The sequence below is a fragment of the Gossypium hirsutum genome, chromosome D12, assembly GCF_007990345.1.
Source record: "Gossypium hirsutum isolate 1008001.06 chromosome D12, Gossypium_hirsutum_v2.1, whole genome shotgun sequence".
In the NCBI taxonomy this organism is placed as follows: domain Eukaryota; kingdom Viridiplantae; phylum Streptophyta; class Magnoliopsida; order Malvales; family Malvaceae; genus Gossypium; species Gossypium hirsutum.
The window spans coordinates 8449433-8476892 of record NC_053448.1 but is presented as its reverse complement, the minus strand read 5'-3'; the positions used below and the strand labels follow the sequence as shown (position 1 = coordinate 8476892).

Genomic DNA, 27460 nt, shown 5'->3' with positions numbered 1-27460 from the left:
TGCAGTCAAATATTGGCTTTTCACCATATATAGAACTCCTAATTTCTTTATGTGGTTCATGTTATGCTCTAATTTTTGTTTTATTTTTCATTATTATGATAGTGCATGGCTAACCCTTCTATATGCTTGTTTGATATTGCACCCATCTAGAGCACGAGTAAGCAAGCAACATAAGTTCTTCAACTGATTGCTAATAATCTGTCAGCATAAAACACTGTTTCTGGAATTGATGCTTTTGGATAGGCAATAACAAGTTAAAAAGTACAATGTAGTATAGGGTGGATGGAGAGGGTTACTGCATATTGATAGGACATAGGTTGCAAAGCTATATGGAAAGAAAATTGAGGGGTTAATAATAGGATTTTTTTTAATGGCAGAATGATGGAAAATACTGGGAAGATTTGGTGCTTATTGTTGAGTCCAGCATTGTGTTTTATGTAGGGTGTAAAAAAATTGCTCAAGGAATTTAATTATCTAAAGTTTTTGCTTTTTTCCAATATTTTAGGGGTTTGGCAGTACTTTTTATATATTTAAGAGTGGTTACTTTATTCAGTAATAGAGGATTAGGATCAGCTTTGCTACTTAGTATGTACGAAGATTAGGTTTTGCTTCTAGATACGTATTTTATTTTAGTATCAGTAGCTTTGGGTTATGAAATATTTATGTTTTTGTATTTTTATTATTTATTGTGATTTGAGCTTCTGGCATTTTATATTATTGATTCTGAATACGGTGAAGTTGTTTTGGAGTTGTCAATCATTCTAAAATGGGGGCTCTTTGCGTCTGTGGCTTTTGAATCTACACTTGCTACTGCAGTTTTCTGGTGGTTGCTGATCTTATGATTGGTGTTTACTTTGGGGCCTTGTCCAATTATATTTTATTTGGTTTGGAAAAACTTTAATATCTTATGCTTGTATTTGTTATTTTGGATATCCAATTTTACTATTGTTTATCTATTGCATTAAGAAGACATTGTTTAAGGGTTTATTTCTTGCTATCATTCACTTTACTCTTTCTCAAAATTTTGCTTCTAGGTGAGACACCGTTTAAGGAAAGATCATGGGATTGAGGGTGGAATTCCTGTTGTTTTCTCTTTAGAGAAACCTAAAGCTCAGCTGCTTCCTTTTAGAGGACCAAGTGGTGAGGAAGACAACCCTTCAGATTATCAAGTGAGGATGCTTGCTTCTTACTTTTGCAGTTTTAAAGTACTTTGTTTGATCACCTAACATCATGCAGTGGGGAAATTCATCCAATATATTGAAGCAGAATTTGAAATGAGAATTGAAAGTACATTTGGATGGAGCTAAAGTTGTGTTTCTTTTAGCGATATATTTGAACTTGTTGGTGTTAGGTCCCTGGTTTTTTCTATCTCTAGATTTAAAGGTAGAAGGAAAAGGAAAATATTTTGGTCTACATTAGTATGTAATTTATATGTTTAATCCAACAATTTAATGTGTTATTCTGCTGTCAGACAGTAACTGGGCAGGTTCAACAATTTAATGCATTGTATTTTTTATTACCCTGCAATGTGTATAGTCATAGGAGGTTCAACTAGTCAGTTTGTTTTTCATATGTATTATTTATTTTAGTTTTGATTCTAAATTTTTATTTTTACTTTAATATTTACGACAACTTGAGTTCTAACTTTTGGATTTTAATTGTGTTATTAATTTATTATTTTAAATTTTAAAACTAAATTCATTCATTTTTATATTTAGTTTTAAACTTACAATTTTCATAGAAAATTTAATTTAAATAATATTTTTTTATTTATCCTTAAAAAGTATATTTAAAGTTCAAATTTAAAAAATAAAACATAATATAATATTTGATTAAAATAATTTGTTTAAAGGTTATGTTTTTAGCGGCATTTTTTGCGAGAATCGCCGCTAAAGGTTTGTTCTTTAGCGGCGTTTGTGATAAAAGCGCCGCTAAAGGTCATGATCTTTAGCGGCGTTTATGGGAAAAGCGCCGCTAAAGGTTATGGTCTTTAGCGGCGTTTATGGGAAAAGCGTCGCTAAAGTTAACGACGCAGTCTTTAGCGGCGTTTTTTCCGGCGCTTGTCAAAGCGTCGTTAAAAGCCTGTTTTGATGTAGTGCATGATCAACAATCCATAAAAATTTATATATATAAAAAAAAGGACATGTGTAACTTAGTGAATTATGGACGGCAGTGGCTAAAAATTTAGCAAATTTTTCCTTTCTTCTTCCTTTAGCATGAGAAGATTGTGATTTTCATTCTCTCTCCCACTATCTTTATATATATACACGTGATTAGTTTACTAATTAAGCCTTAATTAAGCTAAAAGGATAGTTATGGTCTAAACTTAACTACCTTAGTGGTAATGGATGGATGGGATCATCCCAACCCACTAATCATGAAATAATGGTGGTACAATATCTATTTGTTCCTTGGGTCAATTGCCTTGTAAGGCCCCAAACATTTCTTAAATCAAAACACACTTGTGACAACACTTTACAATTTAGTCTTTGTACTATAATTAATAACTTTTTTTATTCAATTACTCGATAATTCAATATTATAATCTCGTATTGTATAATTAAATTCCTTGATTAATATTCTCACTAATTTGATTACAAAATCCTACTTCGAAACCATATTTTTCCTGACACTGACTAAAAACGGATCGTTATACATAAAAGTTTTTTTAAAATATTAATTCTAATGCATATTTTTAAATTAGTATATTATGTTTAAAAGAATTTATTATCAATTAAATTTAGTTTTTCTAAGTTAATATATATTGCATGTTGATTTTTTATAAAATATTAAATATACACTATAATTAGTATAATATAAGTTTTTTTATAGAAATTTGTATTTAGTTCTAATCAATATTTTTTAATTACTCTAGAATATACCATTCTTCGTATAACCGTCATTATTATTATTTTTAAATCCAAAATATATATTTCATATTTTTAGAAAAATGTAGAGTTCACAATGAAGACGTTAAATATTCAATGTGAAGATTTACTTTACAATTTTTAAAACATGCAATTATAATATTTTTATATCTTATTACTTTTGTGAATGGTTTACTATAAATTACTATAAAAATTATTTTTATATTTTTAATAATATAATTGATTATTTTTAAATTAAAGCAATTAATTAATATATATTTAATATTAAATACAACCAATATATTATAAAGTAAGTTACACATGTAAATTATTATTAAAAATTATGCGGGTCTTACTATTGATTTTATATTAATTTTTTGATAAAATAAAAAATTATTATTAATTACTTAATTTATCCAATCAATTTATATTATCATTTTTTTTTGAAGCAACATATTATATATGAGCCATAATTTATATTTACATTTACCAAAAATTAAAAAGTTTCTAAAACTACTTTCAATAAACGTGTTAATAATATAAATGATTTGTTAATATCACATAATTTTTAATATATTATTCTTCAATTATTTTATTTTAATTCCTTACTTATATTATTTACAAATTCTTTAATAAATAATTTAATATATTGAGATTATTACATATAATAAATTTATGTATCACTCGAGAATGAAACTATTATATTTTAAAGTAAGATTTTGAAGTAAAATGGACAACAATTTTAAGTGGAGGAGTTTATAATGCGACAATAGTCTCAACTATTAACTCGCCAACAATTCATAATCTTAAAATTATAATTAAGGCTCGCAATTATAATCACAATAAATAGCACTAGATTGTATCACTCCCATGAATAAGATGTGAGAGAAAATATTCATGTGAAAAATATATAAAAACTAAATGCAACTTTGGTTGAAAAGGTAATTTTGAATTGGCGAAGAGCTTTTCTCCTTCTTCTTTTTTGGTTCAAATCTCATGATTTTCTTCATATCTAATTTTTTTCTAGATTTATCAAAATATAAAAAGACATAAATACCATCAAAATAAATATGTTGCTTCGTAAAAGAAAGGGGCTTTTGATAATTTTCTAACTACGTTGGGGCTCAATTGATAAGTGACACTATTAGGCTAAAAATAAGAGGGGGTGAATTGGTATTTTGAAATTTCAACAAACTTTTCTAAAATAAAATAGTAAAGAAAACCTTCGACACTTTGATTTATAGTAATTCGACTCCAAATGCCTACCTCTACTGTCTTAGCTTTCCATCACTAAGTATTTCCCAATTCAATCCCAAAATTGATATTTTTATTAGGACAAGGCATAACCTTTACAAATATATATTTTTCTAAAGGATTAGATAGAACATTTCCTCCTAATTTTTTTTTGTCTAAACTAAAACCATCTAACTTTTGTGGCTTACCTAGAAACCCTTTACTATACCCTCAAAGTTTTCTACTCAAAAACCTTAAGTATAATCTTTAATTACAAATATAAAATATGTAAACAATAAATACCTCTAGGTGTGTGCTTAGAAGTGTTAGCTTACTTAAAGAATGGAAATGAGAACGATAAAAGATATTACAATCAACACCTAAGAGACTATGTGCAAGAGAATATAAGAAAAAAATATATTTGAAGTGAATTATCTTGATTCCAATGCTTGGATGTGTCTTTATACATTCTTCAAGTGCTTTTGATTTGTATTTATACTCTCTAATTGATTTGGAGGCATTTGGAGCCATTAGGGGGAGCTGTTAGTTGTTGAGGGCATTGATTTCATGTATTTAATGCAGTATGCAGGTTTATGTCTCGACACAATGCATAGAAAATATGAGCATTAAAAGCAGCACATTTGAAGACATTGAAGGATGTCTTGAGACTAAGAAGAGTTGTCTCGAGACATTTAACCGTTGGAACAAAACTGTAGCTTTGAACTTTTATATCTCGAGACAACCAAGTCAATGTCTCAAGACTTTCCTCGCCTAAAGCAAAGTTTTGCATTTGAACCTTCATGCCTCAAGACATTGTTGAAAAACTATAGTATTTTGGCTTAGAATTTTTTTTAAAGGACTTGAGGGGTACTCAAAATTTTTTGTAAATGTACAAGGCATTTAGAAATTTTGTTTTTGAGTATGTAACACTTTCAATGCGATCAAAGTAAATTTTACAAATTTTGATTGAGGAAATTTTGAAATTTTATTTTGTTATATCAAAACTTTTGAAAATCAAAGCTAACAAACTCTTTCTTTTTTATAGAACCAAACCTTAGAATAGTTTGCGTTGTGAATTCCCCTAAATCAAATATTATTTTCAAGTTGTATCCCTCCTATTTAAATTTCTTTATGAAGACTTTAACTTGAAAATAATTTTAAATAATTTGCTTGAATTTCATAATAAAATGAAAAGTATTGTAAAGTTTTGAAATTCAATTTTCATAATTTATTAGCAATGTTTTAAATTTGAATTTGTTTTGCATTGCAATTTCCTATTAAATCAATGAAACTGCAAATTTTAGGATATTTTTCTCCCATTTTGATATATAAAAAACAATGAACATTTGAAAATCAATGAGTTGGAGGAAGAAAAAAGAGACTAAAGAAACAAGAAAAACAATTAAAAGATATGGCATATGAAATATACTTAATCAAAGAAAGCAATCCTCTATAATCTGAAACCAAAATTTTTTTTATCCGAATTATAATTGTTGGACGATTACAATTATAATTGCTCTTGATCTATAATCCAAACTTAAAAGAAAAATAGAATTTATTTCAATTATTTAAAAACAAAAAAATTACTCATATAAATTTTTGTAGAGTTTTCCCTTATTGATTTTTATTGTGGATTTCTACTAGGCTTACTTAATTATAAAGGAAATTATGCAAAAGCTTAATCCTTATTCAAAGTTAATTACCTAAAATGGAGTTTGAGTCCGATTAAGGCTTCTAGAGAGCACATGGCCAGCAATCCCTATGGGGAAATAAGTCCCCATGCCGCACCACCTAGCCCTAATTGGGATAATTGGGTTGGCCCTTGTTTGGTCTAATATTTCTCTTGATCAAAGTAAAAATTCAGACCCCAAATATTTGACTAACTAAAAAATTAAATATTCTTTTAAATTAATTAATTGTAATTAAATAATTTACACAACTCAACTTTAATACGTTAAAATTACAATGATTTATTGTATTAGAATTTTTGTACAAAGTTATATAATTATGCAAATTACAATTAAATTTTTGTACAAAGTGTGGTGTTCAAATGTTGAGACCTAGAGCTAGCCAAATAGTTGGATGAATGAATATATAGCATGCATGATGAGAGGCGTATAAGTATGAAAATATAAAACTGAAAATGGAAAGGTATTCGCCAAAGAGAGATACATGAAAGTCCAATTTTTCAAGATAAAGAATTTCATGAAAGTTAAAAAGGCAAGTTGTGTTCATAACTCGCCAAATAGTTGGATGAATGAATATATAGTATGCATGATGAGAGGCGTATAAGTATGGAAGTGTACAACTGAAAATGAAAAGGTATTCGCCAAAGAGAGATACATGAAAGTCCAATTTTCCAAGATGAAGAATTTCATGAAAGTTAAAAAGGCAAGTTGTGTTCATAACTCACTACGTTCCTTTGAACTTACTAGAGTTATGTTTATGTTTCAAGTATTGTCGTGTCAGTGTAAGTACTTGAGGAGATGATATCAAGATTGTGCCAGAGAAGTAGCATAGGGGATACTACACATACAGTGGGCGTATAGGAAGAACTGGCATTTAGTAAGACTACGTCATTTGAATATGTCTTTTGTAAATTATGTGTTATAATAAAATTTTAACAAGACCGATACAATATGTTATTTGCAGATACTGCTTTTGTTCTCTTAGTACGGAGTTTTTAATCAAATTAATGAGAAATGTTTTCAGTGATGAATTTTTGTCTTCTATTTTGAAAATTTTGTTAAGTTTTATGTGAAGTAATACCTGAAACTCAGACTTGGTGAATCGGGTCGGGTGGAGGGCGTTACAAAATTAGACCATAACGAATAAATAATTTAATTTTCACTTTGAACTCAATGTTAAATTTATTCTTTCAATTAAATAATAATTCAAAAGAAAGTAAATTAATCATAAGTTATATCTTGCGTTCTCTAGTAAATGCATTTTTATTTGCATATACTAATTCATGTAATCTATTTACCATTCATCATTTTATCAAATCATTCACAGTTCTTACATGCAATCCATTCAAAGTTATAATGAGATAATGGAAGGACGAATTGAACACAAGTAATTAGGGGTAAAATAACTTGTAATTAAATTTTAACTCATCACCTATTAATTAGAAAGTTATTTAGTCATGGATTCAATTCACTAAAAGCACCATGACTAAACTCCTCATTATATACCATTATGAAAGTTAGTTATGTTAAACTTTAATCCATTTCATGTGTTACCCTCATAACATATCCATGATCCCTTTTTAGGTTAAATCCATACCCGGTTTGATCATTTTTCATCTCATAGTCACCATTATATTTTTCATAAAAAATCATCATTATTTATATTAATAATGAAAAATCATTTATCGATAGACAAATGACTCATGACCATATCATAATCTATACAATGTCGATGAGAATACATTATTTACTTTTTTAGCGAGTTAAGATTCTGCTATTTTGGACTTTGTTAAGTTTAAACTAACATGCATAATATTGATACCATGAGTACAACACAATCCATAAATAATTTTAAGTTTGACCCATAAATTTCCATTGTTGTTTCAAAATTGGCAATTCTTAATTTTCATTTATTTGTACTTTATTAATGTGTTTCTATCTTCGAAATCAAAATTGACATTTTGAATTACGACTTTAGGTTTCAGAAACTTTTATGGTATTTTCCTTTAGATGTATGTTATTCTTATCAATTTATTGTCATATCTACTGTTGAGTATGACTCCTGTTCACTCAAATTTGAGAAATAATCTTCCAGTTAAACTTTGTTTATCTGTTTCAATCAAACTCTAATTAGTCTAGATTTTTTTTATTTGACCTATGAATTTAGCATATAAATAGGCTCTTTTACAACCTCGGAAAATACACCTATTAGAGATTAGAACTCATAACATATTTAGAAAATTTTGTGTTTACGTTTTGAGGGTTCTTTATTTTCGGGTTTTCAAGGTTTAGTTTTTATCTCCATCTTTTATACTATTCATTCTTTTGCCATTATAGTAAAATTATATTTGCCCGTGGTTTTTTATCCTCTTTGGATGGGTTTTTCCACATTAAATTTATGTATTCAATTTATCAATTTCTTCCGTTATTTTTTACTTGTTACTTAATCGGGTCGATCCCCAACAAGTGGTATCAGAGCCAGTTCAATTTTCGTAGATCAGCCCGTTCAAATATGGCAGCAACAATGTTTGTCACAAATTTCAATCTATGGCAAGTTCAAATGATGGCAATTCTAGTTCAAACCGGCCTGAAAAAGGTTGTTACCAAGATAAAACCTAAGAATCTAAATCAAACAGAATAAGAAGAGCTTAATGAAAAGGCCTTGTCTGCAATCCAGTTGTACCTCACTAATACGGTATTACAAGAGGTATTGATGGAGAAGACCTCATCCGCATTGTGGAAAAGGTTAGAAACTTTTTATACGACTAAGTCTCTGGCTAACTGTTTAGTGTTGAAACAACGTCTATTTACGTTTTGCATGAACGAATGTGAGCTTTTTAGAGATCACATCAATCAATTCATTACTCTTTTAAATTATTTAAAGAACGTTGAGGTTCAGATTGAAAATGAAGATCAGGCTATGCTCTTATTGTGCTCTTTACCCCCTTCATACAAGTCTTTCAGGGAGACCCTGATTTATGGTAGAGACAAACTCTCATTCGAAGATGTGAAGGGTCATTTGTTGAGTAGAGACAAACTCGAAAATGAGTTTGGTTCGAATAGTAAGGCAGATAGGCAAGCTTTCATTTTGGTAGCACCAAAGAAGTAAGATAATATGTCGCTATTATAAAAAGTTACGTCACGTTAAAGTAGATTGTTATAAACTGCAAAATAAAAGAGCTACTAAAAGTAACGAGAAAGATGTAGCTGGTGTTAATTTGGCCAATGAAAACGGTGATGATTTCTTGTTAGTGTCAACGAGCGATAACTCCAAGCTTACGTCCGAGTGGGTCCTAGATTCAGTATGTTCTTTCCACATGTATCCCAATAGAGAATGGTTCTCCACATACAGTTCGGTTGAAGGTGGAGTTGTGCGCATGGGAAACGATTCAATCAGTAAGGTAAATGGTATTGGTACTGTTAAAATTAGGATGCATGATGAGACGATTATGACACTCTCAGATGCTAAGTATGTACCTAATTTACGAAAGAATCTCATCTCATTAAGTATTTTAGACTCGAAAGGATATAGAATCAACATCGAATCAAGCAGCATTAAGGTATCTCGTGGAGTTCTCATTTTGTTAAAAGGTAAAAAGACCGACAACCTTTATATTCTGAAAGGTTCTACCGTGACTGGTGAAATCAGACGTCCCTCGTCTGTTACAGAGTCGAAGTCAACTCGTTTGGAGCGGATGCAACTTGGCCATAGGAGGGAAAAAGGTATGATCGTTTCGTTGAAGAGATGTTCTCTTTTAGGTGCAGGTTTTGAAAAGTTAGGGCACTGTGTTTGTGAAAATCAGACCCAGATTAGTTCTGATTTGGCAGTGTACAAGTCGAAGGCTAGCAGTCTTCCAATTTCTAAGCACAGATTCGACTCAGTTAATCCCCTGCATAGTTCAAGATAGGCCCATGGTAGGCTTTGGCAAAAATGGCGTTGTGGAAATATCAGTCAATGTGGAGATTTGTTGAGTATGACTCATGTTTCAATCAAATTTGAGAAATAATCTTCCAGTTAGACTCTGTTTATTTGTTTCAATTAAACTCTGATTAGTCTAGATTATTTTTTTATTATTTAACCTATGAATTTAGCCTATAAATAGGCTCTTTTACAACCTTAGAAAATACACCCATTAGATATTAGAACTCATAACATATTTAGAGAATTTTATATTTACGTTTTGAGGGTTCTTTGTTTTCGAATTTTCGAGGTTTAGTTTTTATCCCCATCTGTTGTACTTTTCGTTCTTTTGCCATTATAGTAAATTTATCTTTGCCCGTGATTTTTTATCCTCTTTGAATGAGTTTTTTCACGTTAAATTTGTGTATTCAATTTCTCAATTTCTTCTACTATTTTTTACTTGTTGCTTAATCAAGTTGATCCCTAACATATACTTTTATAAAGTATATATAATTTTTACTTTGGAGAAATTGACTAATTAATTGAATCAATCCCATTTAAGAAAAGTTAAGGCCTGAATATTTGACCTTTTGGCATGAATGTTTACTCCATAGCATACATCCTACATTTGAATTGTAATGTGTGTGAGAGTAATTTATTTTTATCAAAAGTGTGAATTATATATAATAATAATAAAAAAGCTTAACCAAGATTTTCTAAAATAAAATGTTTAGGCTAATTTCACATGCAGAAATCACTAGCCTTTTTAAATTTTTTTATGGAAATTTATCATATACACTTTTTGTGAAGTTTTTTAAACTCCAGAAGCGAAGCGGGTTTAGGATGTAATGAATGTCTTAAAAGGTGTAATAAAAATATTTAAAAATTAAAGTTAAATTGTGTCAAAAGTCCTTATACTTTTTGAAATTTAGGAATCTAGTCATTGTATTTTTATTTCATGGAATTTAGTCTCTCTACTTTTTAGATTTCAAAATTCAGGTCCAACTATTAACACTTATAAATTCTTTTTTTAAATTTATTGTTGTGATATTTTTTAAATTTCCATGAAATAAAAAGTACAATGACTAAATTTCTAATTTTTGAAAAGTAAAGGGGCTTCTGGCACATTTTAACCAAAAATGTGACACTTGTTGTACCCTAAACCCACTTGTGAGGTTTAAATTTTGAAAAATTAAATTCATGGTTTATTGTATATTTATTTAATAATAAATTTAAATTTCTAAAAAATTATGTATTTAACAATTTTATTATAGGTTCTGATTATATATGCTCTTAACCACTTCCCAACTCATAAATAGGAGGATAATGCGCTTTAGCGCACTTGAACCCACGTTCTCCTACATTAGCAACAATTCACATGCCAATCGAGTTAAGATTTAATCAGCACAATTTTAACATTTTTATACTTTCCGACTATTTATATTTCGCTCTCTTTTTTACATATATATTTTACATCAAGGGTATGATTGGACAGCACAAAGCAATTATTTGGTTGCAATGTCATATTTGGTTGTACAAATTATAATTACACAATTACATAATTTATATATTTTTAAGAAATATGAGTTGCTATATAAAATAGTACGATAAAAAGAATTCTAAATGAGTAACAAAAAGTAAAATCAAATCATCATATGTAAAATGCTAATCCAATAAAGCAGTCAATAATATGATTACTAATAAAAAATAACAAGAAAATAAACATTACATGCAATTTTATATAATTGCTCTAGCATTCCATATTTGTTTGGTTATTCACCCTTTAACATTTAACATATACTTCTTTTCACCATTCATTGGTCATCGACCGAGTTATATTCATCATTTGAATCTGAATATATATCATTAATATTATTAATATATCATTCTTCTATGTATTCTTCAAAGCATGAATCACTTCAATTCCATTATGCTATATTGAGTGATGTTATTAAAATGAAGAATCTTTTTTTTAGAATAACAAATGTCCTCTCAACCACATTTTGAAACATTGAATTTATCAAATTAAAGAGTTTGCGAGCCATCTTTGGTGTTTGTATCTGACTCCATTCACTCAAATGTTATCATACCCATGATATAATGCAAAAAAAAAAAACCTTTTTGTATTTGTGTAACTAACATTTACAGTATAATATTTGAATTTACGTGAAAAAAACTTATATTAAGTTAAAAACTTTTTTATAATATATAAATTAAGTTTAAAATAATAAAATATCTATAAAAAATATCTATATAAAATATCTTTTATAAAAGATATTTTATTAATACTTATAAATAATATAATTCTTTATCATAACTTTAAAAACTTGTTTTTTTATAAATAAATTATGGCAAAAAATTATAACACTTTTTTTATAAATAAATATATAACATGTATACCTAAACAAATATTTTCATCTATAACATGTAAATTCTTTTTGGTAATACACTTTTTGCCTATATCTTTAAATATTTTAGAATTTAAATTATATAATTTTTTTTTAATTTACATTTCATTCTTATAATTTGAATAGCTGAAATCCGAATTTAAAATTTCAAAACTGCTTTTCTTCCATCTCTTTACTAAAATCTTTTTAAGAGTCGTTTGGGTATTTAAAATAATAAAAATTTCAAAATGCTTTTAGGAGGATATTAGGGATCCCGCGCAAATAAAATTAGCAAGCTATCACCAGCTCGTAGGGGTGTGCATAATTCAGATAAAATCGAAAAAATTCGGTTAACTGACCGAATTTGATTAATCGGTTGATTAACCAAATTTTTTTAGTTGGGAGTCGGTTAATTTTTTTATGATTTTTCGGTTAACGGTTAATTCGGTTCGAAACCAATCGGTTAACTGAATTTTTTCGGTTTAACCGAAAAAATTAATAAATAAAATTATCAAACTCAACCCAATTACACAACCCAATAAAACTAAAACTAAAGTCTACCCAATTACCCAACCCAATAAAACTAAAACTAAAGTCTACCCAATTACCAGCCCAATAAAAAAAAAAACTAAAGTCTAACTCTACGCCTCTACTCAATTACACATGTTTGTTTTTTCTTTTTAGGTTTAATGCAAATGAAAATTTTTTGGAGAGAAAAAATAGATATAAATAGAAAATATTAAAGACTTACATTTCATTATGTGTTAATTTCAAGAATTATGTAATGTTTTTAATTATGTAGTAATTCAAAGACTTTGTAATGTTTTTAATTATGTAGTAATTCAATTTGGTTAATTTTTAACCAAAAATAAAAAAACATACAATTTTCGGTTAATTCAGTTAACCGACCTAATTAACCGAAAAAATTTCGGTTCGATTAATTTTTTAAAAAAAAATTCAATTTAGTTAACAGTTAAAAATTTTGGAAGGTCGGTTAATTCGGTTATATCTATTTCGGGTCGGTTAACCGAGTGCACACCCGTACCAGCTTCAACGTGTTAGGAATTTTTGGATTTGAATCAATTTTCGATTTTCTCCAAAAAAAATTTTCGTTGGCCCTATTTTTAGCAGTTTGTTTAACTCATCCCGCAATAACAAGCTTGGATATTGCCTTTGTCTCAATCAGAAAGTTCCCTAGAACACTTCCGGTGACCACAATCAGTCTAGTGTTTTCCTAGGAGCATCCTGGAGAAAGCTAATTAATTGTATAAGCATTACCATTAATTTTAGCTCAAAAAATTCACAATGCTAAACTCACATGGCATCCTTCAAAAGATATGATGGTACAAAATCAGCAGATGACAATCAGAAGGATGAAATGATCTTCTGGATCCTTGTTTGTGCTTGTTCCTTCTCTTCGGCTCCATCTAGGTCACCGATATTGTCATGATATTCCTGTGTAAAATAAGATACCAAAGCAAAAATAAGACACTAAACATGTCAAACTGTAAGTCATTGGCAGCTACAACATGTTTCTCGTAACCAAGCAAGTATGGAAGGAAAACTCAATAAGGAGACTATGAAGCCTTTAGGGTCATGGTATGAGGGCATGGAAATCTAGGTAGGTGTATCCCAGGATCTTTGTACTTCTCCTTTTTTTTAGTTTTCTAAAAATTGTAAGAAAATTATAAAATCAGCCCTAAGGCATTTCTATAAACCCTGGGGGTAGGCATCTTCTCTAACCCATTAAATGCTAAAAACAATAGTTCTCACCATATATTCATTTCTGTTTGTTTTCCCACCTCAAAGCCAAAGCTTTTCCTTTCTGAACCAACCAAACACAGTATCTTCTCTAACCCAATTAAACACTAAAAACAACAGTTCTTACCCAGCATGGAACCAGATTTTTCACTTCAAACAACTACCACTTCTTACCCTACATCATCACCATATCACCAATACATATATAGCGAGTCTCAGTCATACAAGAGTTCTCCTTTATTTGTTAGAAAATTTGAAGAAACACAAAAGATTGAAAAAGTGCAATGCCTTCCTTCTATCAACACACAGTATTTTCTTATAAAGCAAGCCTTAAATGATTTTCTTTATCAACAAGTTGGTATGTAACTGATTTCTGTCTACAAATTGTACAACTTGAATACAGTTCCAAAGGGGGAAAATTACCTGAAGTATATTCTTGATATCATTCTTAGTAAGTTTCTGCTGCTTGAGCAGTAATTCAATTCTTGCCCTCATTTGAGGGTGTCTGCATAGTATTCAATAAACTAAATTTAACAACGTTTTAAATAAATAAAATAAATAGACACTGAGAAAGAGGTGCAAAAACTTACTCAGAACACCAAAGATGACCCAGAATAACAGCAATCAACTGCAATCAAAACAATAGAAGGTCAAAACTGAGAATATTTAAACACATTGGTTAATAACTTCAGAAATTACATTGGTTAATAAGATGTCTATTAAGAAATCTAATTAATTCAGAGTTGAAGTTTACAGCTAGGTTTGTCTGACTGATGAAGGGCTGAATTTCCATTCAAAAGAAATATAATAAACCTAGACATAAAAAGATTCATCTGTCGATTGGAACATTTGTAGTCTTCAGCAGAGATAAATCATATATTACATGGTTAATCTCCTTGTACCCACCCTGGTTTTTTCTTTAAGGCTGATTCTAAAACCATGAACTCATTGTATTTACTCACTCTTAGAATATATGACCTTTCTAAGAACTTATATTTCCTGGTTTTAATCATGAATGAACTGAAAATTATAACCTAACCAGTGTAGTCAAAGGCACAACCCACACTCTAGGTGCTAGAATAATTACATTGCCTAAGATGGAAAGCAAAAAAGCGCTTGCCCGAGAAAAGTAAGACACAATTTGCATACATGAAAAATTTTATGCATGTCAATGAATAAATGTATAATATAAGCTTAAGATCAAATGTTTTTAGAACCAAACCAGTGGTTGAACCAGTCAAACCACCAGTTCCCAATCCAACTGATTCAATTGGTTGGACCATTGATTCAACTGCCCAATTTTTTTAAAAAAATATCAGAAAAAATAGAAAATAAATCAAAAAATTTCTAGAAAAATTTATAAACACAAATAAATAACAATAATGATATAAAAATTAATTAAACATTCCAAATTCAATTAAAACATTAACATTACCATTCTTAAATCATAATTGAAGTATTGAAAATTTTAAATTAAACCACCAAAACAAACATTAACAATATAAATTCAAACAACATAACTAATCTCTAGGCTCGAGCAAAGATACATTCAAAGTCTAATATCATCCAACTAATTAAAATCATTTCAAGCAATAGACACATTAACAAAGTCCATAACTAATTAAACACTGGAGTCCACGCCATTATCACAAACATAGACATATAATTTATTGATTTTGAATGAACAAGATAAGGAAGTGATCCCTAAGCTTAATACTTAGGCTTTTTGCAGTAATTCATACCTAAATTTGAATGTGTTAGGCAGTAAGAAGCAATTATCATGGAAAATATAAAACAACGATTCTATATCTCCACAGAATGATTGTTGATACATATGACTCCAAATCCTACAGTTCTTACCACGAGAAGAGTAAAGACTTTGACTAAAATCTAATAGGAAACCATCAAGGATGCTAAGACTTCAAACAAAAGCTAAGCTATAAATAATCAAAAAGGGAAACCAAAAATACGACTAGGCTAGTGGTAATTTTTATTTGACCCTTTTTCTGTTCTATTTGATGCAATCAAACCCTCTCATACTACCATTTTAGTGCAATCAAAACCCAAATTGGATGGAAATGCTAATGTCTGCAATAGCATTGTTAACTCCCATATGGCATTCAGTTAATGGTGTGGCAAATGCATACAAATATGATTTCCTAACATGTCACCTACAGTCACAAAATATTTTTTTTAAAATAATCATTTAACTTATTCAAGTTTTAATTAATTGGATGGAAAATGCTAATGTTAGCAATAGCATTCTTAACTCCTATATGGCATTCGGTTAATAGTGTGGCAAACGCATACAAAGATAATTTGTTAATATGTCACCTACAGTCAGAAAATAATTTTTTTTTAAATAATCATTTAACTTTTCAAGTTTAATTAATCAAACTTAGTAAAATGAAAATCCATCAGACTATTGTTCATTCTTCTTTGGTTTCCTCCTCAGCATCCCAATATACCATATGCTTTTGTTTCTTTCTTCTCTTCTTCTCCTCCTCCTCCATCAAACTATTGCTCACTCTCTTTTTTTCTTCTTTTTTTCAGCCAAGACTCCTCCTTTCCCTCTAACACTTCTCTGTTCACCCCATACATCTCCACAACAGCTATGCTCCACTGTCGTCCTATCCTCAAAATATCTACAACCTAAAAATTCTTATTTTCAATCCTCAAAACATCTGAATCTTAAGAATTTCATATTACCATTATCATAAACTTTCACCCCCAAGCAGTCATACATGAAAAGATACAACAAAATGCAAACCAAAACAAAGAGAGTCAAATAGCATGCTTGTCAGAACATTTAATATTAACCCGCCATTATCATCAAGATTTAAGTTGACAAGAATTTAGGAAGTCAAAGTAATACAATTTTAGAAACATAACTTGCTTCAATTAGGTTACAATAGTCTTTTTCTGCTAAATATTATATAATATATATTAAGATTTAGAAAGAACTGCAGTTTAGACACCCAGGTTCATGATATTGAAAATTAAGCCCAAAACAGCTATTACACTACTCATCAACAAAAATAAATAGTAATAACAAGTCAAAGAAAAACTAAAAATCTAGGACAACTATGTCAAAAATGTGTGCCAGGCCTGTTTAACAGCTAAATTCATGATAAATATAGATAGTCTTTGAAGCATTAGACTAATCATAAATGCAAACTATTTATAAACTCAACTAATTCCACCGCAAACATCCACAAAAAAAAGGCCTGGCAAGCTATAAAAACCTCCCTTCATCAGGCACTCAAAAAGCAGAAAGAGAATGATTAAAGAAATAAAAAAAAAAAAAGCAGAAAGAGAGACCTGAAGAGTGTAAAGTCCAGATTCAAGTTTCCTATTGTACTTTTCCTCTTCATCCATCTGCAAAATGCAAGCCATGTTATAGAGGAAGACATCTCAGAGTTGAATGCAGACAAAAAAATTACAGTTCATGGATTACCTCCAAATCATCAAGTTCCAGTTGCTCCAGTCGTTGTGTCTCTGCTGTAACTCTGTCGGAATATCTGCATCATTTAAATTCATAATATAGGGATATTAGTCGCAGAAGAAAATCTCTATCCAACCCTTCTTGGAAGTGACCCCCGCAGCTATGGCAAATTTGGTCAACAGCAAGAGAAACCCTTCTCATAGTTACTATAAATACGCCATCCCCCACCCTCACATGGACAAGAATTTGCTTTGCATATTAATGCCAACAGTAGAAGAACCTCAAGACTCTCAACCTGTAACTTTGTGAAGTTAAAAGAAACAAAACAAGTGAAATAAGCCAATACCTTATATATAGTTCCATAAGGCGGTCTATCTTCTCACATTCATTCTCAACAAATTTACTTAACAACCTTTCCCTTCTGGAACCTCTCAAAATTCCACCTGGAAATAAGACAACAAGCATGAATATTTGATGTATAAGGTTCAGTAGTTGAGAAATGTGTAGTGCAATTTCATTATGCTGCTAAAATAGTTTGTAATTAATTGGTAATCATCTGCAGAAGTGATAAGCTTATGCACGGTTGGTGGTCTCACAGGCACACTATCAATAACCAGGTTAATCGCGATGAAAAGTCCAACAGGCAAAAGGGCAATAATGTCATATTTGTCTAAAGGCACTCACCAAACAATGATGCAATTAGTGATACCAGGCGCTCTTCCAACTCCTCTTGGTACCTTTCCTTCTTGTTCTTCTTACTTATAGGAATCTAAACGATGCAAGACGAAAAGACATAGTATTAGATACTGAATGCAATTAGACATGGATAAGTGCTCAAGAAATAAAGACATACAAAGAGAGATATACTTGCCTTACCCATGAAAGCAGCGAAGGCGGTCTTCAATCCCAGAACATCCACAAATCGCTCGCAAGCAGGGGGATACTTGGTCATGGAAAAATCAAGTGCCCTGATGGCAGAGGCATAAGCAGATTTCTTCTGCTTCATAATAATGATCATCAACTCCACTCCTTCGGCCTTAACGAACCTCTCCTTGTTCTCCAATGGCATCAATAAACAACACAAACAATCAAACAAATTCTCTAGCATTTCCTCTTCATCTGATGTCTTGGGGTCCTTTGATTTGTACATAGCCACGGCCTGCAAAACCACATCCACGCCGTTCATTTGCCCCAATCTCTTCTGATTGGCAGTGCTGTTCTGAAGCAATATGGCCAATATCTCCGAAGCGTACTGCTTGTTACTATCGAATTCCCTCACTTTGATCTTCCCCAACAACCATCTCAACAACTTGGTCCTCTCGCAGACCAACTCAGCCACTGTAGGCTTCACCTCTATCATGTTTTCAATGCTGGCCAGGGTGTTGTAAATAGCACTCATCTCATCAGGGTCCTTGTCCGATAGGCGTTGCAGATTCTGGACCAACAGCTCCAACACATTGTTCTCAATAAGAGAATCCAACAGAATCCTGGCAGGCTCGTCGTTGTCCTCCAGAACATCCTCGTCCGTCAAGTCCTCTAACAAATGCACAACGTCGATGGCAATGTCGGTGTTGTCATGGGACAAGAGGTTGAGAATGGAAGGGATGGCGTTGAGATTGACCAGCTCAGGGTACAGCTCAGGGGCTCCAGCAAGAATCTTTAGCTTCTCTAGCTCCTCGTGCAGTTCCACTTCCGAGTCGGCGAACCGCTCCGGTTGGTCCGGGTACTTGAGCCGGGCCTCGATGTTCTCCTTTAAGCGGCGCTCGAAGGAAAGGACTAGCTTCTTGAGGGTGCGGAGGTCAAGTAATTCGACGGTGTTTTGGGATTTCTCGACGGCTTCCAGGAGGGAAAGGTCCACCTCCGCCTCCATGTAATTGTCGTCGTTGTATCGCTTTCGTTTTAGAGCGTTGCTAACTTCCATGGTTGGAATTCCAGCACCTGCTCCTAGACTCACTTACCTTACTGCTTGTTAGGTTCTACTTCTTGGTAGGATTCGGAAATCCGCCCTCTTTCCGGTTAGGCGTTTTTCTAGGGGAGCGGCCTTGCTTCCTTTCCTTTCCTTGCCCTCCCAAATATTATTGCTATATATTTTAATAGATTAAACCCAATCTATCTAATCAGTTTTTTTCCCACGATTTAATCAATTTATTCCATCAAAAGATTCAATTTAATATTTTTCAAAAAAAAAAATTCAATAAAGGATAAATCTATTTTTTACCATTTCATTTCATAAAGAAAATAAGTTGATTCAACCATTTTTGATGGCTTATTCGATTATTTTATATATAAATTAAATTAGCCAAATTAACTAAATGATTAATAATATATACCATCAATTACTCATATCAAAATAAGCTTAATTAACAAAAAAAACATTTTTATAAAATCATAGAAAATAGATAAAATTAAAATTTGTGGCGTGTTAAAAGGTGTCCAGAATCAATTTTAAGTTTTGGAAGGCCTTTTTTTTCACAAAACAATGTAGTGGCTAAAATAGTACAAGCAATGTGATATGTAGGGGTAAAAGTATCAATACTTACCCCCTAATTGTTCATGGAGATTTTGATTAAAAGGGTGCGGTCTTGAGTATTGGACCCCTAACTCTTAGGATGCATTATGGCCTTGAAACACCCCTATTTCAGTCCCAGAACATACCATGTTGACTCCCAATCACTTTAAGCTTAAAAATATATTTTAAAAGCCGAAAACAACCCTCAAAACATCTCCAAATAGGACTTTATAAAACATGTAGCAAAACTTGTCAAAGCATTCATGAGTTATGCTAGCATTATAAATTGCATATAAAACCTGTAACACCCTATACCCGACTCGATTGTTAAGTTCGAACTATAAGGTGTCACATTTGTTATTAGAGCAACTACAATTAAATTTTATACGATTCACACCATCAAGCATATAAACATAAGAATTATAAGCAAACAATACAACAAATATTCATTCTCGATCTTACACAAGCTTACAAAAGCTTTAAAGTTAACCTGAGGTCGAATTGGGATTGAATTGTAAAGTATTCAAATTATAGGGTTAACGTCGTGACGTTGCATTTCCATGTCGATACATATCCACACAGTTTATCACGTCATGATGTTAGGCCACTCGACGTCGCAACGTTACTTACTGTTTTAGCCTTGTCGAGACAATGGGGTTCCTCGTTTTAATATGACATTATAGGTCATTTCTTGCGACGCCACATATTGTTTCTGCAATTCTACTTCTTTCAAATTTGTAAATTTTTAAGTACTAACAAACATAAATCAATCTCAACATCCTTTAGCCACACATCCATTTCTAAAACACCTAATAATGAGTTGTATCTCTATGTTGACATATAACTATTCATATCTTTTTCACCAAATTCCTTCAATTACATGATCGATGCAAGCATATAAATGTTCACACATCTCGGTTTAACCATGTTACCATTTCATGCAACATATCTTAATAAACTAAAGAAAATATAAGTTGCATTTATATATATACACGCATCAAACACAAACACATCATTTCTAGAACATCAAGATGCAACATTTACTTATAAGCACCATTCTATTCCAACAAAACTTAACCTATTAGGTACATGTCAACTAGAATATGAAAATTTCACAAGCATTGCTAAGTCAAGTTCGAATTCTAGATGTTGAGAAAACCTCCTCGCAATCTACAAGGAAACTAAACTACCTCCACACGGAAAAAACAAAATTGTATACTGATCAAATCGCTTAATAATAATTCTACAGTTCAAATCAATATAAACAAATTCACGCAAATACATATATTTAAATCATAGTATAACTCATGTCAATTTATGAAAATACTATCACATTCATATATCTATGCTTATATTCATTTTAACTCAATAGTTATTTATGCATACACACTATCTTCTCACATAACATTCAATTTATTAGCATTTAGTTCATTTACATATCCATTCTTGAATAGTGTAAAGTATTATTTGTTAGCATCACAATTAAATTCATAAGTCATTTTTCACTTAAACACTTCAATCATTTTCAAATCTGATAGCTCATTTATACGTATTTGGCCCTCAATGCTCATTTTCAACTCAAATCGAACAATATCACATTTCATATTACCATCACATTGCATTTCCTTATCACTTAATCAATTATTGTATTATTAACCCTATTAGCCAGACATGGACTCGGTACGGATATACGGACCAGTCACCCCGGCATTTCCTTATCACTTAATCAATTATTGTATTATTAACCTTATTAACCAAACATAGACTCAGTACGGATACTCGAATTCGTCACCCTAAGTTGCCCGACAATAATGACGCTATATCGATACACAATACCACATTGGATTGCCTAGCAACAATGGTTTTCTCAACTAACTCAATTTATTACCCCGGAATACTCGGAAATGATAATTTTACTCAATACTTTAACTCTATGGCATGCAAATTATATCCAACACAATCCGAACTACTAATAGGATAACCAAATTTCGACTTTATCATACATTCCAATTTATGCTTTATCATGTTAATTTCATCGACAATTTATCAATTCAACACATAGTTTAACATGTTCCTACTCAATCTCATACCAATTGCATATATTAAGCAAGCCATGAAATTCTTTATTCTAATCAATTTAGTCTCTACTTCAATATTCGATCTAAATCACATCATTTTAGCTCAAGCAATCATCGATACTCATCTCAAACTCCATATAATGCAGAATGATATAAATATGCAACAATTAAAAGATTCTCGAATCATAGAATTATAAACCATAAATTTTGAGCTACTTGTTGATAATGATACGAGCCAAGAGGGTGACACTCAAGGGGTTGTTTTTCCTAGTGGTTCAATCACTCGAAGCAAGGCACGACAATTAAAATCAAAGATGAATACTTTTGTCCAAGACTTTGTTGCTACAAATTTAATTCATCATGTTCGTGACGTTGACAAATACGGGAATGCAATTCACTGGACCAATCTTGGAATTGTGCAAGCCCATAAATTGGTGGATTAATCTTTTATGTATCTTATTATTATTTACTTAATTCTCATTGGTTGGGACACATCACTTATGAGTTAAGTAATTTTATTGGTTAGGTTATTATTTATTTATTTTCTTAGATAATTTTAAAGAGTTTTATTAGGGTTCAATTACTATTGTATTTTGCCTATAAATAGGCTTGCTTTCTACACATTGTGGGGAGGTTGAATAAAAATAGAGTATTTGTTTTATTCCAAATTTGTGTGAGGCAAATTTTTGAGAGTAGAGTGATTCTTCTCTTACTATTTAGTTTAGAGTTTGTTACTTTCGAGGGTATTTCGGAGTTACAAATATTCAAATTTCTTTCCCGTTCATCGGTGTTTCTAGAGGTTCTTCTTCTAGGGGTTTCGTAGGGAACCGCTCGATCATTGGCGTTTTTGGTCACAAGTTAACCAAGGGTTCCATAGGGAAAATCTATTTTTTTTCTTTTTTTTATTATTATTTAACTAATTTTATTTATTCTCATTTTATTTCTAATTTGTGTTTCTCTTGTGTCTAGATCCGGGTTTCCGCATCAGTTGGTATCAGTTTCAAGCCATTCGGTGTTATTTTTTAAGCTAAAAAAACAAAAAGCGCAAAAAAAATCGCAAAAAAAAGTTGCCTACCTTTCATACATAGGTTTCTTCTTTTCCTATTATTGTTATTATTTTTATTTTTATTTTTCCCAAAATTGAATTTCTTTTCCTTATTCTTTTATTGACTCAAGTATAATTAAAGCTTCAATTTTTGAAAATCTTAAGACACCAAACGTTTCTGATTTTTTTTTTTAAATTTGGGTAGAGTTTTCTTAAGTTTTCTTCTTATTAAAGCTTTTCTTTGACTCTAGAGTTAGGGATTGTTGCAGGTCTACGTTTTTTTGTTTCTCTTACGCTTTCTAACACTTTGTTTCTTATTGTGTTAGCATATATTAAAGGCACGCACAATTCCTTCATCCGTGTAGCCTCCATTACAAATTGTCTCGTCAAGTTTATTGGCCTCTTAGAGCAATTAGGGTCTTCATTGTTTCTTTGAAGTTTGCACCTCTGTTATTTGATCTTAATTAGTAACCCTCTCCAAACATATTTACAAGTTTTGAATCATTCAGAGCTTTATTCTTTTGAGAGCTAACGAGTGAGGCTATTATTATTTTTTCTTTCTTGTTCCTGTTTGTTTGATCTTTCACAGATACCATGCCGCTCACTAGATCCCAAACTAGTAAAAATGAAGAGGATGAGTAAAAAAGAGAGAACGATCCTTTGGTCGAGTTGTTACAAAAAGATATGAAAAAGTTGCAAACTCAATTTGAACATCGCATGACCCAGATGTTACACGAGCAAAGGGAGTATCTTGATACAAAACTTACAACTTAAGAGAGATACATTACCGATAATTACAAGAAGTTGAACGAAACCTTTATAAGCCGATCAAATTAGCGAGATCGAACTTTTAAACAAAGGGAGGACAATGTTTTTTATGATGACTTTGAGTCCGAGTATGTACCTAGAGAAAGGTTGGAACGAAACAATGACACCCCCAAACCAAAATTTCCTTCTTTCTCAGGGAAGAATGATCCTGATGCTTACCTTGATTGGGAGGAAAAGATGGAAGTAGTCTTTGCTTGTTACAATTACTCTGATGAGAAAAAGGTAACATACGATGTTGCTGAGTTCATTGATTATGCACTAACATGGTGGAATCAATTATGTAAAAGCAGGATTCTTTATCGAGAGCAACATGTTACTACTTGGGTTGAAATGAAGCGCATCTTGCGAAAACAGTTTGTTCCACCATACTATTATCGAGAACTCCATCAAAGACTCCAGCATATTGTTCAAGAAGATAGATCTGTGGATGACTACTACAAGAAGATGGAGACTATTCAGATTAGAGTCAATCTTGTTGAAGAGGCTGAGGTGACTATGGCTAGATTCCTTGCCAGCCTAAAGCCTGAGATTGTAAATTGAGTTGAGTTACAACACTACATGGATGTTGAAGAGATGCTTCAAACCGCACTCACCATTGAAAAACAATTACGAAAGAAAGGGACAACAAGGGGTGCTAGTTCAGTTTCTAATCCTGCTTGGAGAGGAAATTGGCAAAAACAAGATGATAGATTGTGGAATGAGAGAGATGCACGTTTCAAACCAAATGAGCCTAGAACTTACTCCAAAGATAGAGGTATGCCTAATTCATTTAAAGGTTCTACTTCTACTAATTGAGCTCCATCTTCTTCTTCTACTTCTCCTAGTGCCATTAAGCAGCCAAAAGATATTACCTGCTTCAAATGCCAAGGAAGGGGTCACTATGCTCGAGAATGCCCTAATAAAAAGTCATTGGTGATTCAAGAAGATGGCGAAGTTGATTTTGAGTCTGATAACGAAGATGATATGCCTCTTTTGGAAGATGCTGATGATGTGCATACTCATGCTGAGTATAAAGAATACTTGGAGTATAGTGAGAAAGCACTTGTTGCTCGAAGGGCTTTAAATGTCCAGTTTAAAGAGGAAGGGCGCGAACAAAGAGATAACATTTTCCACACGAGATGTTTGATTGGTGGACAACCTAGTTCATTGATCATCGATAGTGGAAGTTGCACCAATGTGGTGAGTTCTTCCCTTGTTGAGAAACTTGACCTACCTTGTGTGAAGCATCCAAGGCCATACCGCTTGCAATGGCTGAATGATAGTGGGGAGGTAAAAGTATCTAAACAATGCTTAGTTTTATTTTCCATTGGTAGATACTCTGATAAAGTTTTGTGTGATGTTGTTCCAATGCAAGCTGGGCACATATTACTTGGACGGCCATGACAGTTTGATCGACGAGTAGATCATGATGATTTCCTTAACCAATATACATTTGTGTTCCTTGGAAAGAAGTTTACTTTGGCTCCACTTCTTCCTGAAGAAGTCTACAATGATCAACTCAAACTTGCTAGTGAGATAGGTAAGGGAAGTGAGGTAAAATCATTAAAAAAGGTTGAGAGTAAAGAGACCTTAGTGTTAAAAGCCAACTTAAAGGCCCAACATTGGTGAGTGATTGCACACACAAGTCACGAGATGAGAGAGTGGGTTTATTCGCTAGGTTTCGAGATATCAAATTTGCTCTTTGTATAAAACAAACATTTGTAATTATTAGGTTTAGGGAAAACTTTGTTTTGACTAACCCTAATACACATTTGCCTAGTTGTTTTGTTGATCTTTTGCAGGATTTTGAGGATGTATTTCCTTCTGAAATGCCTAAGGAATTACCTCATTTACGAGGGATTGAACATAAAATTGACTTTGTGCCTGGTTCGAGTATTCCGAATAGACCAGTCTATCGAAGCTATCCCGAAGAAACTAAGGAGTTGCAAAGGCAAGTTGAATATCTCTTAGAGAAAGGGTTGATTCGTGAGAGTCTAAGCCCTTGTGCGGTCCCTGTACTTCTCGTCCCAAAAAAAGATGGTTCTTGGAGAATGTGTGTTGATTGTCGTGCTGTCAACAAGATTACGGTAAAGTATCGATATACAATTCCTCGATTAGATGATATGTTGGATGAGCTTAATGGTGCATGCATTTTCTCTAAAATTGACTTAAAAAGTGGTTACCATCAAATAAGAATGAATCAAGGTGATGAATGGAAAACTGCTTTTAAGACTAAGTATGGCCTGTATGAGTGGTTAGTCATGCCATTTGGCTTAACTAATGCTCCTAGCACATTCATGAGATTAATGAACCACATACTTAGACCTTTTTTAGGAAGATTTGTCGTTGTGTATTTTGATGACATACTGATTTATAGCAGAAATTTGAATGATTATGTTGGGCATGTTAAATTAGTATTGGATGTGTTAAGGCATGAACGACTCTTTGCTAATCTTGGAAAATGCACCTTTTGTATGGATAAGCTTGTTTTTTTGGGTTTTGTGATAAGTTCTATAGGAATCCATGTGGATGAGGAGAAGGTAAAGGCAATTAAAGAATGGCTTATCGTTAAAACTGTTTCTGAGGTAAGGTCTTTCCTTGGGTTAGCCGGTTTCTACCGCAGGTTTGTTCGTAACTTTTTCACAATTGCTTCGCCTTTGACTGCACTTATTAAAAAGGATGTATCCTTTCATTGGACAGATAAAACAAGAATTAGCATTTAATGAACTTAAAGATAAATTGTGTAATGCTCCTATTCTTGTTTTACCTAATTTTGAAAAGACCTTTGAGATTGAATGTGATGCTTCTCGTGTAGGTATAGGTGCCGTCCTCATGCAAGTTAGTAAACCACTAGCCTACTTTAGTGAGAAACTTGGTGGAGCAGATTTGAACTATTCGACCTATGATAAAGAGTTGTATGCCTTGGTAAGGGCATTAGAAGTTTGGCAACATTACCTTTTACCAAAGGAGTTTGTGATTCACACTGACCATGAATCACTTAAGCACTTAAAGGGACAAGGTAAGTTGAACAAGCGACATGTGAGGTGGGTTGAATTCATTGAATCTTTTCATTATGTTATAAGGTATAAGAAAGGTAAAGATAATATTGTGGCTGATGCGCTATCAAGGAGGTACCCTTTACTTAGTACTTTGCATACTAAGTTATTAGGTTTTGAGTATCTCAAAGATTTATATGCCACTGATTCTGATTTTGCAAGCATTTATGACGCATGTGAACATGGTGCATTTCACAAATTTTATAAGCATGATGGCTATCTTTTTCGAAATAATAGACTATGTTTACCAAAGTGTTCAATGCGAGAATTGTTGGTTTGAGAGGCTCATAGTGGTGGTCTTATGGGTCATTTTGGAGTCACTAAGACTTATGATGTTTTACATGAGCATTTTTATTGGCCTAACATGCGAAAACTTGTTGAGAAAATTTGCTCTACTTGCATTACTTGTAAACAAGCTAAATCTACTGTGATGCCTCATGGTCTATATACTCCTCTTCCTGTTCCTAGTTCACCTTGGACTGACATTTCAATGGACTTTGTAATAGGTTTACCAAGGACAAAGCGTGGACGAGATAGCATATTTGTGGTTGTGGATTAATTTTCTAAAATGGCTCATTTCATTCCATGCCATAAGACTGATGATGCAATCCATGTTGCCGATCTATTTTTCCGTGAAGTTGTGAGATTACATGGAATCCCAAGGACTATCGTTTCCGATAGAG

The 27460-nt window shown here is 31.9% G+C and overlaps 1 protein-coding gene across 3 annotated transcripts; it reads right to left on the bottom strand.

The window, feature by feature from the left end:
- Positions 1-13228: 13228 nt before the first annotated feature.
- LOC107945246 (beta-catenin-like protein 1) lies at positions 13229-19396 on the bottom strand. 3 transcript variants are annotated; one of them, XM_016879178.2, is made up of 9 exons: positions 18154-19396; positions 17967-18051; positions 17629-17725; positions 17295-17358; positions 17159-17215; positions 14428-14465; positions 14261-14342; positions 13395-13531; positions 13229-13331 (listed from the first exon to the last, which is right to left on the bottom strand). In XM_016879178.2, exons 1-8 carry the CDS (start codon positions 19201-19203, stop codon positions 13442-13444), a joined length of 1563 nt encoding a protein of 520 aa, XP_016734667.1. In that variant the 5' UTR covers positions 19204-19396; the 3' UTR covers positions 13229-13331; positions 13395-13441. The 3 variants fall into 3 exon arrangements, with proteins under 3 accessions (XP_016734667.1, XP_016734666.1, XP_016734664.1); XM_016879177.2 differs by having other exon boundaries at positions 13229-13321; XM_016879175.2 differs by having other exon boundaries at positions 13327-13531.
- Positions 19397-27460: the final 8064 nt, after the last annotated feature.

What these genes read in the sequence shown, in the direction of transcription:
- LOC107945246 (XM_016879178.2), bottom strand. Translation starts at nt 19,203, where the DNA reads ATGGAAGTTAGCAACGCTCTAAAACGAAAGCGATACAACGACGACAAT. An exon ending in TGGAACTTGATGATTTGGAG is followed by an intron (nt 17,216 to 17,294) that starts GTAATCCATGAA and finishes TGCATTTTGCAG; the next exon opens with ATGGATGAAGAGGAAAAGTA. An exon ending in GGTCATCTTTGGTGTTCTGA is followed by an intron (nt 14,343 to 14,427) that starts GTAAGTTTTTGC and finishes AATACTATGCAG; the next exon opens with ACACCCTCAAATGAGGGCAA.